Source organism: Vanessa atalanta, chromosome 3 (assembly GCF_905147765.1).
Source record: "Vanessa atalanta chromosome 3, ilVanAtal1.2, whole genome shotgun sequence".
In the NCBI taxonomy this organism is placed as follows: Eukaryota; Metazoa; Arthropoda; class Insecta; order Lepidoptera; family Nymphalidae; genus Vanessa; species Vanessa atalanta.
This window is the reverse complement of record NC_061873.1, coordinates 4,554,412-4,569,693: the sequence shown is the minus strand read 5'-3', so window position 1 is coordinate 4,569,693 and position 15,282 is coordinate 4,554,412. Positions and strand designations below refer to the sequence as shown.

The 15,282-nt window shown below is 34.4% G+C and overlaps 1 protein-coding gene across 3 annotated transcripts; it reads left to right on the top strand.

The window, feature by feature from the left end:
* Positions 1-2,020: 2,020 nt before the first annotated feature.
* Positions 2,021-15,241, top strand: LOC125077268 (villin-like protein quail). 3 transcript variants are annotated; one of them, XM_047689154.1, is made up of 16 exons: positions 2,021-2,198; positions 2,891-2,995; positions 8,910-9,023; positions 9,125-9,333; positions 9,409-9,607; positions 9,689-9,994; positions 10,352-10,648; positions 11,329-11,505; positions 11,608-11,694; positions 11,870-11,963; positions 12,112-12,339; positions 12,451-12,588; positions 12,715-12,870; positions 13,563-13,669; positions 13,829-14,014; positions 14,969-15,241. In XM_047689154.1, the coding sequence occupies exons 1-16, from the start codon at positions 2,169-2,171 to the stop codon at positions 15,080-15,082; spliced, it is 2,547 nt and encodes an 848-aa protein (XP_047545110.1). In that variant the 5' UTR covers positions 2,021-2,168; the 3' UTR covers positions 15,083-15,241. The 3 variants fall into 3 exon arrangements, with proteins under 3 accessions (XP_047545110.1, XP_047545112.1, XP_047545111.1); XM_047689156.1 differs by having other exon boundaries at positions 2,022-2,198; positions 2,900-2,995; positions 14,969-15,240; XM_047689155.1 differs by lacking the exon at positions 2,021-2,198 and having other exon boundaries at positions 2,755-2,995.
* Positions 15,242-15,282: the final 41 nt, after the last annotated feature.

Genomic DNA, 15,282 nt, shown 5'->3' with positions numbered 1-15,282 from the left:
CATTAAGCGTTATTATTACGACGGGCCGGCCTACAACACCAATGCCCTACCAACTTTGGGAACGTAAATAAATCGTACAGTTATGATGTTTTTTGCTATTTTCACCTTTCTCTTGGTATATATTGAAAAATTGTATATTACAAAATTCGTGGAGCATGTTGATACATCAACAACGTTTCTTCTTTCAACGGGCCTTCATTACTTAATTGACTGTTATTTAATATATCATTTGCGGCAAGAATAACTATACTATTTAAGATCCGTTCCTATCTTAATAATGTATTATGATATTATATGAATTAGAATTACTTACTGCGTGTTATTTATAATTCAACAATAAAAATATTCGCCGTAAAAATATAATAACCTTGAATTTTGGAACAGTGTTTATTGTAACATACAATACAATATATTTCCTAATCTAATCATGTCGTCACAAGCGGTATTGTGATCAGTTATTGTGATGGGAACAATAGCAGTTTAAATCTAATACGTATCAAATGATGATTTACTTCAAATCCTCTGAAGCGCATCGAATCATTTTGTAATTTGCGAACAAAATCTAGAACTAGAAACGTATTTATGTAAAGAAACGGTAAATTGGTTGCACTGTCTGCTCGGGCCTCTTCTAATATTACTACCTAACTTCTGTAGGTGATCTATATAGATTATAACTACACTCTTACCATGCAACAGCAAATCTAAGGGATAAGATGCTCGGAGATTTTAAATAGCCTTTTACTTTTATTCTTTCGTAGAAAATCAATCAGAAAGTCTTTTATAGAAAATAACCGTCTGCAGCGTTGCTCCAAGCTAATATCCCATAAGAAGTTACGAGCGACGTAGTCAAGCAGTATCGATATCAATTAACTGTCTAAATTTTTTTAAGAATGATAAATAAGAATTCCTCAAAAGTTTTAAATTTGATTCCCAAAAATACTTTGGTTTCTCTTATATAGTTAATATTATTAATGTAAACTTATATTTTTTATTTATTTTATTTATACTTTACTACATACTAACATCACGAGGAGGTGAATTATAAACACAAATTAATGACATAAAAACTCAGTTGTGATTACGAATTGAACCTGCGATCTTCGGTTGAAAAGATCCACGTTCGCTACGAACTGAGGCAGCTTCGGCTGTTTCCCAACTTATATTAATTTAATTTCATAATGCATGAAAAACTTTAAGAATAAAACCACGTACATACCTTTCCACATTCGACTATTATAACACGCCACATATCTAACCAACGAAAGTGAACATACAACACAGTGGACACAAAGCGCGCGTCGAACCGTGGTTCCTGAACCAGATGTATTAGCTTGCGAATCATTACAACTTCTAGTCAGTGTACAGTCTCTCCTGTGAGCCAATACTCATCAGCACCAACAGTGCCAGATATTAATCAAATACTTTCTACGTTCAAGAAAGTGTAGCAATACATTCAAGAACATTGATGGACACTTATCAGGTGGATCTTATTTTTTGTAATACATAATTTCAGCTTTAATTTATGAACATGAAAAAAGCCTTATTTACTTTTCTTTTTACATCGCGAACATAAAATATATATTTATCTATCATCATACTAATATTAATAAAAAAATGAATAAAAAGGAAAACCTCAAATGTAAATTATAATTAACAAGTATCAATGAGATTAAAAAATTCTAAATAGGAATTTATATAGGTATAAAGTAAAAGTTATTTTAGCAATTTACTCAATTATACCTAAGTGTTTCAAATCTATAGCGTCGTTACCTCCCTATTATAATTATCATTAACATAACGCATAGGAGTGTGTCGCCGATATTATCTAAGTACCAATTGAACATTTTTTTAGCCAACAAATGTTAATGGAGATAATGCAGATGAAAACATGATATTTTAAACGCCGTCATCAATTGCCCGCAACACGCTAGTCAGACTTTCGCGAGAAATAATATATTCCTGTATTTAATAAAATATGCGTGTTCAGTTAGCGTGAAAAAAAAATCTTTTCTCGTCAATTGATCAGCGGTACTAGTTAGTCTTGGACTATACATCACCGTCACGGTCGTCTTATTTGGTGCGCTCTTGAGTGGCTACTGAGCTGAGTCTGGTGGGAGCGAACGGCTCGTGGTGATGGAGCCAGTCCGTCCCTGACCACGGCCAAGAATATGCACATCCTGGAAATAGGCGCCGAACAAGTAAAAAACTTTGTGATCTAGTTCTATATAGTGTTGTTTACTAATAAAAAGTGTGCTAATTATAATTAGTGTGTTAATGTGGCTTTAATAATTTTACGTATACAGATGATACTATAAATATCAAATCATAATCTTTTATATAAATACTTGCGCGATATTTAATTACTGGACTATTTATTATAATATTGTTTGTTTTCCAACTCATCGAATGTTTAGGTATTCTCGTATTTAAGGTTGAAAAAATTCAAAATTCATTTGTGTGATTTTTAATCTTTCGTTACTCTGCGTACTATTATATCTGCAGTACGCGAGGTTAATGTTATTACTAAATATTACACAAAACCTAAAATACCCTCAATGAGCGAGCCCGTGTAAACTTAAAAGTAAACAATCGACCCAAAATCTTTACATACTTGCAAACAAGCGGAAGTATAGATAGATGTTGCCACTATTTTGTCAGGAAGATATAATTAAAATAATATTAATAGCTATAAGTTAAATAACGGACTATCTGAATGCAGTTTATCTTCCTGCTCAATTCTAGCATGTCATTAGCGGGTAATTCTATATTTTGCATATATGTCGAAGAAATTTTGACACAAAGAACATGTAACTTATGTTTTATAGAAACGAATCTAGTTTTTTAGTAACGATTCTTATATTAAATAATGGTGGTATATAGAGTTTATCATGTGGTGCAGGAAGACGAGGGAGGACAGCCGCGGACTGCGCCGCAAGAGGCTACCTTCCGCACTGTTCCTCGAGATCACACCACCTTTTTGATCTGGAGAGTCACGGTAAGTAATTCCATTATTAGCTACATTCCAAAATTTTAAACTTATTATGTTAATTTATAAAAAAATAAGTATAGCATAACTAACAATAATCTCATGAATATTTGCCATAAATAAGTAAATACAATGAGATATTTTTTTATATTTTATTGAAACATCAACCGTAGCACAAATAAATAAAGTCTATTATTTAAGCCATAAATGGACTTTGATTGCTGTGAAATTAATCTTTAACGGTGAAAACATAGTTCGTAAAATCGTTTAAAAATATGTAGGTTAAGGTAAGCTGTAGGTACGATTTCTCTTTAAGTTGGGCTTATTTATAAAATGATTCAAAGTTAACTAGATTATATTCCAGGGGGTAAGTTATAGATATCATGCATAAGACAGCAAACAAACAAACACACATCCCTCCCCAATCGTGAAAGAGACAAACCTAAATAAAAAAAATGTAAATATACATGAACTTAAAAAATAAGTACATATTAAAAAAAATTTGAAAGAAAAAACGGCTGCATACAATTATTAAGACGTTCCGTTATGTACTTCCGCAGACTCTGCGATAATTTTCAAGGAAATGACGAGGATTATTATTAGGATTATTATTTTCAAGTACTATTTACATATATTCCATTGCTAGGCCGCAAAACGACTGATTTAAAAGATCGACTTTTTTCGAATACTTTGTTTGTTTTGTTATCACGGTTTTTTTATATATATTCTGAATAATATACTTAAGATCTTTTTAAGGTGAAAAAAAAAATAGAATTTATTTCTCATTTCTCGAGCGTATCTGGATCCGAGGTTTTTGAAGATCATTAGCTCTTTTCTAGTTGTGTTAACAATGTGAGTACTGATTATGCGGTACGTACCTAGACAGGCTTGCACATAGACCTACCACTAAGATATCCCAAATAATCAGATCGATTTAAAGTTTATTTATACTTTGAAATTATACTATAATAACCCTTATCTGATGCTGCAGTATACTCTAGAATGAGCTGGAGCCACCAAATTACTACTTATAGGAGACCCACTCTTCAAGAAGTTAGTGCTTATAGGAGAAGTATATTGTTTGAGCTCATTGGCGTGTCAAATAATAATCAAATCTAATCTAATAATTAGCTAATTCAAAAGCCTGTTTTCTTTGGTAAAAACATATAGGTATAAACAAATATATATGTAAATATAAAACCTTGTTTTATTTTTTTTAAAACTTTATGGTGAACGAAATTTCTCTGTCATAACGACCTCCGTGTTCGAGTAGTGTGTACACCGGTTTTCATGGGTACGCCACTCCGAAGTCCCGGGTTCGATTCTCGGCCGAGTTGATGTAGAAAAAGTTCATTAGTTTTCTATGTTGTCTATGGGTCTGGGTATTTGAGCTACCGTCGTTACTTCTGATTTTTATAACACAAGTTCTTTAGCAACTTACATTGGAATCAGAGTAATGTATGTGATGTTGTCCAATATTTATTTATTTATAATAATCACAATGATCTTGTTATCCACATTGAATTGGATACTATATTTTATTATAATTGTTTTCTTTCTTGATTGCAAAGTTAAATTTAGATACGATTAAGAATCTAAACTACTCATAAACCAAACTCTTTCAAATACCGATTTGATATTATTATAAAATGTCGATTTATAAGAAATCCATGCGAAATGGCCGTTAAGGCTTAAGAACGCCATTTACAAATGACTGCTTACTATAGATAACTGACACGCATGCGTTACAAAAGGTTTATTCACGTCGAATTTTACTTTCACTATGTATGACAGTTCCATATAGCCCAACAATATGATCGTACCTTCTATCTGGTCGTAGTCTGTTTCCTCTATATTTCCGGCGTAAATGTGAGGAATGTTGAGTATTAAAATGTAGATTTCCGTATTATAATTACGTATTTCGCATTTAGTTTTGCCGATTTTTTTCGAATTAAACTATGGATTTTTTTATGCTACAAAGATTAATCGAATAAATATAAAACAAAAATCAAGAACTGGAAAGTGTACGTCATGATGACGATTTCATGATGGTCTCAAATTTGTTTATGGTTAATAGCTAGCGTAGGAAAGATAAATAATAATTATAGTATAATTTATTATTATTACTGTACAATTGGTTATAATTTTATTAATATCTTTTCTATGCTAATAAAATTTCATATAAAACGAACCATTATAAAATCGGGACATTTTTTAAATCTCTTAAAAGGTGCGCTTTTGCAGAAAAACTTTGACTTAGTTTGTTATAAGTAGTAATGGAGTCTATTTTTCGAATATTTTTCCAATTCGTGTCACAAGACAACTTAAGCTCAAGCTTTGTTATCTTATTTCGTAATGAGATAGTTTTGTGAAAGGGTGACCCAAAAATCTGCTTCATTTATTCACACGAAACAATAGTGGTTTCGAACTTTCAACATAATACCGGTCTCTTTATCAGTTTAAAATAAAGAAAAAATGTTTTTTATAAGACTATTTGGAAAAATGGTTCATATTATAAAGCAGTATTCCACTTTGTGATTATGTCAAAGTATCATTTATATATTCAAGAAAGGCTGTTATGTCATTTTTAACTGTATTCTGTTTCCCGTAGTCGTAACAGTCGTTAAGCGAAATAGGAAGAGAAAGGAAATTACTGACTCTTATCTCAAACCATATCTAATCTACCTTTACTTATTTTTCTATACAATCATAACGTCAATTTTTATCACAGGCTTTTTATATGTCGGTACGAGTGCGTAAACAATAAAATCGATGAAAGCTTTTACAAATACCACAATCTAATTTGGTATCGTAATATCTTTGGATTGATTTATTTTTAAACAGCTTTTAAATTTAAAAAGTAATGTATATGCTGCCTTGTGTGTTTTTTAATTCTTAATTGATCCCTGAAGGAACACCATAAGGAATAAATCATAAAAAATAAGGAAACTAGCGTGTGTCCGTTTAAGTTTTGCCATGTTTTTCTTTTAACCCACACCAAAGTAAACTCTTCGCCTAAAGGGGAAAGAACAAATTTAGGGCTATATAAGTATTGTTTCGTTACTAATGTTTCTTTATTATATTACTATCATTATTAATTTATTTAGTTTTGTTTAACGATCTCCGTTTTAGAACCTTCTCATACGTAGCCTTCTGCCGTACTGTCAAACTAATCAAAGCGAATGAGATTAAGACATAGATAATTTCACTACTTTTTAATGATTTGATATATTCCTAACATTTATAAACATTTTTTGTATATACAATAAATATGCAATGGCTGCACTGGGTATCTATAAATTGTATGTAGTTCCCAAAACATTAAAATAAACAAAACGAGGGAAAGTTAGGTACAGTTATGCATGGGCAGTAAATTGCAGTGAGGTGCATGCTTGGCGTAGTGCCCGCACGTCGCACGCTCCGTAGTCATCCACAATGCGATGTCTGGACATGATTAACTGCCTGCATCTATGATTAATAAAATAATAATAGTAATAAGCTGTCCGCTTCTATACCGTGCTACTTACTCGATAAATATATAAACTTAAGAGTTTCACTTGAAACAAATAATATAACATTTTAATGACTAGGTATTCTTAACTTAAAAATAAACACAGCTTAATGAGTTAAATATAATTAATGATTCGACTTTTAACAGATATGATGAGATATTATTTTACTTTTTCTTGAAGTAGGTATAGGTTCGGTCAAAAACCTCCACGCTCGGTTGATTTAGTCTTGCAATTATATAGATAAAAATGTAGGTAATTGGATATGTAGATTTGATAGTATTTAATTATCCCGATGCTTAAATATAGTTACAATACAAAAAAAAATATTTTTATATAAATTGCAAAAGAAAAATTCGTAATTAGAAGTAATTATATTACAAACAATCACATTAATCATGAAGTTAAAAGGTGTTCTGACTATTCACTAAACTATTTATTACAGTAAAAGTTAAAACGCTTATTAATTTAAATTCTGTTTAAGCTTTTTTGAAGTAGTTTTAGAATCTGTATCTATATAATATTTATTTTTATACTTACTCTATAAGAACTTTTAAAAGTGCATTAAATCGAATGATTACAAACTATTGTGGATAATAAACCATTCGTAACGGAGCCGTGATTCATTCCACCAACATCTTAGTACCGCTAACAGAAGTGCCGCCGAGCGTCGAGCGCCAGCCAACCATGACCATCATATTTTAACTCTTTTAATATCATTTAATAAATAGGTCAACAGATTTATTGAATTCGCTATTACTAAGCCGAAGTTAAATGATAATTATTTTAGAAATAAAATGAATCCCCGGACTATTTTTATATTCGGTTGGATACGGGATACAACGCCGAAAACTGGCAAATATTGGGTAGTTCGTAAGTGCTGAGAGATACATTTGGACGATTTGTATCAAATTCGATATACGATAATACTGAGTCGCATAAACTAACCAGTCTAATCACCAAATATAAGTGATGTGTAAACGATATTTTTTTCGAGGAAAAATTCATCATAAAAATAGATCATATTAAATACAAATCGATAATATCGAAATAGTAATTTAATCCAAATTACCTTAGTAATTATTAACTTAAATACGTACAGTGTACACGTATATGTAATCAGATCAGAAATGTTTATATTCAATGAGAAGTAACAGTGAAAACCGATATGAAATGAATTACCATTTTGTGTTCCATTGTCTTAGCTAGGAAACATGCGTTACGTTGTTGATGCCGATTTGCGTTGAAATGAAAGCGTTTCTGCTAAAACTAAGATGTCGTGCACAACTCGCATGTGTAGAAACGTCATAATTTCATACGTGACTTCGTAATTGTATAGATTTAATATTGCACCGTTTACATTAGATATACGTTATGTTAGAGAACTCCGTGATCAGTACTAGCGTTTGAAATACTTTATACAACGATATTTGGTACAAGTCTTGGGAGATGAATTTCATAAAACGAAAATGCATGTTTTTCAATATATCTTCGGTAGGGTAAAGTCCTTATCGCCTTTTTTTATTCTTTATTTAAAGAGCTTAGTAATACAAATGACTATAACGCTCTGTACGTCTTCCTTTACCAGAAAACTGGGCTTTAAAAAAAAAATTGGGTTTTTCTATTGAAAAATTCTTAGTAACATCCGAAGTCTAGAAGGGAATTAACACACTTCCAGTAGAATCCGGTGCCTCGAAAAATAACTAAAGCCATTGTCCTGCGCCTGAACTATTTCCGGTTGTGTCGGATTTGTTGTCTCAAAGTGAGTGAGGGAATAGAGAGTGCACATGTATTTGCGCACATACTTGTGCACTATAATATGTCCTGCGTAATTGGCGCACAGGGCGACATTATCATTATTAAGTATCAAATAATATATTTCGATATATATAACAACGACACTCGTAGTGTCGTGATACTTGTTATACGTGTTCCTTAATCGTCGAGCCAAAAAAACATCATAACTTCCCTCCTTTCCATAAAACTGTCATCAGTGCAGTATTTAATAGTTTACTATTTATCTTAATATATACAAAAATTATAAGCTCTTATTAAATCCACGAAGATTCAGTGCTTTAGTCGTATTAGAAACCACTACCACTACTATACTACAAATACATTATTATTTATTATTATGATTAATTCATTATATGTAAATAGGTAAAAAATTCTGTGATTATATGTAGTAGATTATCAATTTTACACTGTTAGTAAGCTACACTTATCCTGAGGCTAAAAATTATTTTTATGTGAGCCGAACTATCACAATTTTTGTCTAGCTAGTTATAGTAAGTCTATTTAATATTTAAATATTAACTAAAAGTTATAAAATACCTAAGTGAAATGTACTCTTATTCAATATAGATTATATAAACCTTTAGTTCGACTTCTAATAGGCTTATTATTATTTACAGGAATCGGGCACAGAGCTTTTACATCGGTCACACTATGGCACATTTTACGATACAGAGGCGTATTTGCTTTATTCTTGCTCACTTCCGGGCCAGCCTGCTGGACCAGATGTTATTGTAAGTCAAGGCTTGAACCTTAATACGCTATTATGAGATAAATACATTCTATATATTTTTTGGTCTTTTACTAAAAAAAGTTATCATGTTATACTGGTTAGCGTCGTGAAACAAAAGAAAATGGCAACGGAGAATATGCTGAGCGACATGTGCATACCTGGGCTAGCGAACGCAGCGGCACACTAGCGGCGCTGACTGTGCGACGCGCTACTCAACTATTGAATCATTTAGGGACACCGGTCGTACTCTACCGGGAAAGCGCAACTAAAGAATCACCGAGAATGCTTTCATATTTTCGCGACGGTATCAGGTTAGAAGACTTCTAAAGGGCTTCTTCTTAATGACATTCGTCACAAAATACATAATAAGTACATTTCATTGGCAGGATTCTCCGTAATGGTTCCCTGAACGGTTCTGCTCGTTTATACCGCGTGCGCGGTCACAGACCTGTGGTACTTCAATTAGAACCTGTATCATGGGCTCAGTTATCCTCAGACGGTGTGTTCGTGCTGGATACGTCAAGCTTAATCGTTTTATGGCTTGGCCGTGCTGCTAATTTAATTGAAAAAATTTTCGGCGCTAAGGTTAATATATATTTCGTGTCATTCGATTACGATTAAGAGGTGCCGACTTCGAATAATATTTAGAATTATTTTAACTTACAGATCGCATATCGCATGGCACGTGGCCCAGAAAAGGGAATGATGATACGACGCATAGCAATCGCGCATGATGGCTACGAACAAACATTGCCAGTCGCAGATCGCGAGCTTTTGAATAATCTTCTGGAACTTCGTTCACGTTCGATTCGACCTCCGCCCACTGTCGCAGAATCGCCGCGACCTGCAAGATTATATAAAGTAACACAGCCGCCTAGAACATCTCCCATTAACGTCCCGTCACAAAAGTCAGCAGCAAGATTGGAAGAAATCAAACGAGCGCCTCTTTACAGAGAAGATTTACACGATGATGTAAGTAACTGCTACTTTTTGTTCTATTTTTATATATTACCAACTGTAAATTTCAACATTTAAAAGAATATTTTGTTATAATGATGATGACAAGCCGACTGCGCAAAATATATGTGCGCACATCGGATGGAACGGCACAGCACGACAGGATACAGATCAGACCAACGACTTTACGTGCTTTAAAATGCGCTAATGTGTATTAATACAAATTTACCAACTCCGACCTTCTACTGAGAATTACTAATTAGAATACATTTATTTGACCGATATAGGGACATCATAAAATGCATTCGTACGTACAAGCCACTAGATTAGCAGTTATAACAATAAGTAATACCTGACAAAAAATTATTACAGAGCGTGTATATAGTTGATGGAGGGTCACGAGGAGTATGGGCTTGGGTAGGCGCGAGCGCACCACCTTCCGAGAGTCGTGGAGCTCTCGCAGCAGCCCGAGGCCTCGCACGAGCGAAGAGGCTATCGGGTCCGGTGGCTACAATGGTCGCAGGACGTGAGCCGCTGGAGTTCGCAGCGTTATTCCATCGCTGGAGCTGGGCGGACGCGCGTCGTGACGTACGCGTTCGAGCAGCCCGCTCCGCCACCACCAAGCTGGACGCTGTCAGCCTCGCTTCTAATGCATGGCTGGCTGCTGAAGTAAATAGTAAACTGCTGACGTATTTTGTTTAAAATAGTACTAGTGGAATATGACTTAACTGCTATATCATCATCAATCTCGTGTACAAGACTTAGACTTTGAGTAAATCTTTTTTTAAAGTTGCAAATTAAAATACTGTAAAGTGAAATATTAATATTAAATATTTGAAATACAAAAATATTATTTACATCAAGTACTTAAATATCTATATCACCGTAACATTTTACATAACGTGAGATGTATCCCGCGAGATTATAAACTATCGAAATATTGTGAACGGCGATTCAAGTTATAATAAAACGTACAAGTCCGATAGTTAATATTCCGTTTGTATTTGGTTAGAGTTTTTATAATTTAACTAAAATTTACTTATGATAGTTTATAATCTACCGAAAGATAATGCGTTTAATTGTGAGTGGTCTTTACGGCTTAAAATCTCCCGAGTTAGAGTATAATCTAACAGTATTTATAAAATAAAACAGTAACATTTACGAATCAAAATGAAATACCTCTGAACAAAATATGACCTTTAAAATTAAATACTAATTTCGGGGAAAAACATGTCAACAGAGTTAGATATTTTTTCCTGTCGCCATTTGAGGCATTAATTATCAAATATGTATTAAAGACATGTTATTGCTCGAACGTGTTTGAACAGCTGGATGTTTCCTACGTTTAGGCGCAGCTGCCGGACGACGGGTCCGGCTCGCTGCGCGTGTGGCGCGTGTCGCCGGACGGCGCGCTGTGCGAAGTGGAGCGCCCGCAGCAGGCCGCCTTCTATGACCAGGACTGCTACATCGCGCTCTACACCTACCACGCTCCTACGGGAGACCAGACCATACTCTATTATTGGATGGTAAAATAGAATGTTAACATACAGTGGATTACTAAATAAAATTATAACTCCATTTCGAAATTATAATTAAGATTATTATAATTTTACTCTTGCATATTTTAGGGTGGCTCTTCGCCAAATGAACTGAGGAATTTGGGTGCTAAAGAAGCCAAAGATCTCTACACAAAGTTAGCACGTCTTCCCATTCAGGTGAGGTGGAAATATAATATGTCCTACACTCTATGTGTAGGTAATAGACACATTAGAAATTTATTCATATTATCTAGTTTAGTGTATACCTTGCTTGGCCTTGCTTATATATCATAATGCTCATACCATAAAAAGATAATGTCAGACTATTATATTTAAAATAAATAATTTTTAGGCTTGGATATATCAAGGCAAGGAGCCGGCGCATTTTCTGCAAATCTTCAAAGGCCGGATGATTACTTACATCGGAAGTGCAACCGATTACGATCGTAAGAAACTCTTACTAATTAGGTAGAGCATTTAAATGTTGAATGGATTCTAGTCCCAGAAAAATAACATTAATTCTCATAGTTTTCATAAAAATAAACTGGGTCTCTCCATAGCTAAGGTTAAAACCTGACTCATACAATCTTCCAGCGAGTGGGCGTCGAGTGATCACGCCACCACGCGCGCTGATTCGCGTGTCAGGACAGTACGCGCGCGAGGCGCGCGGTGCTCAGGTGGGGCGCGGGGCGGGCGCGGGTGCGTGCTACGTGCTGCGTGACGGTGCGCGCGTGTGGGTGTGGTGCGCCGCCAGCGCCACCGGCGACGAGCGAGAGGTTGCCAAGAACATGGCCGCCGCCGATCACACGCTCGTCATGCAGGGTAGGCTGGAGACTCCACTGAAGACTGTGAAAAACTTCTATGTTGATTGTTGTTGTTGGCTTCCGAGTGTCTTTTGCCATATGTAGAAGGAAGAAAATTTTGTCGTTACAGGAAAAGAGAAAGCAGATTTCTGGGCTGCTTTGGGCGACAGACGACACCTACTAGAGGTGTCCCCGCTTAAAGAAGTAGAGCGTCCACTACCGCCACGCTTGTTCTACGTGTCACTAGGCGTGGCCGGCCAATATTCGTGTAAGTAGAGGAAAACGTATTATAACACTCCAGATAATCGCATTATGTGGTAACGTAGGTATGAAGGATGATGTTCGTAATCATAAATTTGGAATCCTCGTATACCTAAGTTTCTCGCCATTCCAGTCGAGGAGATAGCGTCGTTCAGCCAGTACGAGCTGGCGCCGGAGATGGCGGCGCTGCTGGATGCGCACGCGGCCGTGTTCGTGTGGCTCGGCGCGCACTGCGGGCCGCGCGCCCGGGACGACGCGCGCGCTCTCGCTCTGGCCTACCTCGCGCACGGTAAGCTCTGCGTATACAACTCTACTCTCTATGACCATTTATAAATACGTATGCTTCTAACACTCATCCGTACACTTTGAATACTACAAAAGTAAAACGTAAATAAACAACTTTGACGGTACATACTTGTGAGTTTGAATCAAATCTTAAATTAAAAAGTATATGATAATTCTTAGCCTTGATTACATACAAGGTATGCGTGTGAAAGTGTAACGTTTAGCAAAATTTTATTCAGGTTTTCGTCCTGTCAAACTATAACTGGAACGAATTTAATCTAAAAAAAGTCCCTTAAAAATTATGACAAGATTCAATATTATTTTTCCAAATTTAACCATTATTTTGCTTATTATTCAAATATATATGAGCAGTCAACGTATGAATTCTTGAGTGTTATTTAACTGTTTATTAACTACATACTGCTTATTTCTACAGAATACCCCGGCATAGACCCGACTCCAACAAATCTTCTTTCGTACCGTCAAATGTTATAATATACATTAATCAAAGACAATGAGATTTAGACATAGACAGTTTTTCTACTTTTTAGTAATTGCACTAAGCTATCAAGTAATTACTTAATAATAATATAATAAATATAAGACATAATTGTATATTAAATCGGGTTTAGTTTTTCGGTACTGTATCTATTAAATTTAATAAAGCTTATAAATCCCTTACCTTATGATCTTCAGATCCAGCAGCTCGAGACTCTGAAACTCCTATAATTGTAATCAGCCAGGGCCGAGAACCACCAAACTTCACTGGATTCTTTCCGCACTGGAAAAATTCTATGTGGAAGGTTAGTTCTATTAAAAACGTAATTATTATATAAATAACAAAAACCCATTGCTTAATTGTTTGCAATTGTCAGAGCAGTTGGGTTTCGTTATTATTAATATTAATTAAAATTTAAATAATTACTCATGATATTTCGTCTTCATCTACAATTATGTTTCAGGGTCATAAAACTTTTAGTGCAATCGTGAGTGCTTTGGAAGGTAAAGCAATCGTTCGTGGAAGTAACAACTCGTTAAACAGCGGCAACAGTGAGAACCGTTTCGACCAACACGAGAAGTACCCGCTGTCCGTGCTGCGCGGGCCCAAGGAGCACATGCCGAGTGACGTCGATCCGCTGACGAAGGAGGTACGTTCAATACCCTCAACAAAACCAATAGTTTTGCTTTACAAGTACTTTTGAATAGTCGAATGTTTTATTGTAAATAATTTACAACTATATATACATATATGATAAGAATGCCCGAAGCGTAAAAATTCTTTAATGAAAGCTGCGGTCATTCGCAGATGATAATTATAGTATCCACCACATGGTGAATGTCATGTTCCAACTCTCTCGCTATCCGCTCCATCATCCAAGTATAATTTAAAAATTCAATTTATTTTATATCAATAAATCAACAGCAGAAAAATCACTTTATTTACCATAAGCACATATTACCTTGATATGTCATTACACTATGTAATAAAACATAGCTGCTTACCGCTGTTTGTCCCTATGAATGCTTAAATATTTAAAATTACACAACGGATTTTGTTAATAGATAGATTGATTCAAGAAGAAGGTTATGTATAATACATCCACAATATAGTAGAGAAACACTAATAATTTTAGAGGTATCTGAAGTGAATAAACATATTTTTTACGCTGACTTTGCAAACGCTAGCTGAACTCTATTAGCTGAACTGTATTATACACTTTATAAAGGTCTTCAAATAAGTCCGTGACGGTATATGTCTAGCACTTAGGGATAACCCACAATAACCATTTTTTATTCTCTTAAAATGCTAAATTCTTATCTCAGATGATCTTTGCTTATACTACGAACTTTATGTTAAAAGTTACCGTTCTTTTATTAAAAATTATCGACATAATTATTGATTTTTAAGGTTCTCCACGCAATCCTTACACACTGACACTGGTGACTCATAAACAATAAAAAAATTAACATGCATATTAGAGGTGATGTGTCCTGACCACAAGTAATAAAATGTTCTCATAGACAGCTTACACGCAAATATTTTTTTAACCTTATAAATATTTAATGGAAGTTAATGAAATTTAACAATTTGTTCTTTGCAGCTATATCTAACCCACGATGATTTTGTGTCAACATTTAACATGGCCTACAACGAGTTCCGTTCACTGCCTTCGTGGAAACAAAAGGAACTGAAAAAATCTGTGGGACTGTTTTGAAACAATAACATTTAACCTTACGCATTTTCACATCATATAAGTTTTATCTTCTCACTCAACATACACATTATTTACTCACCACTATACTGTTTTATAATTTATTTAGGAAATATCGAAATGTAATAATGAACCTTATTATCATATATGCATTTGATATTTTAAAATACATAATCTAAAAGCATTTAATTTTGTAACAGTAT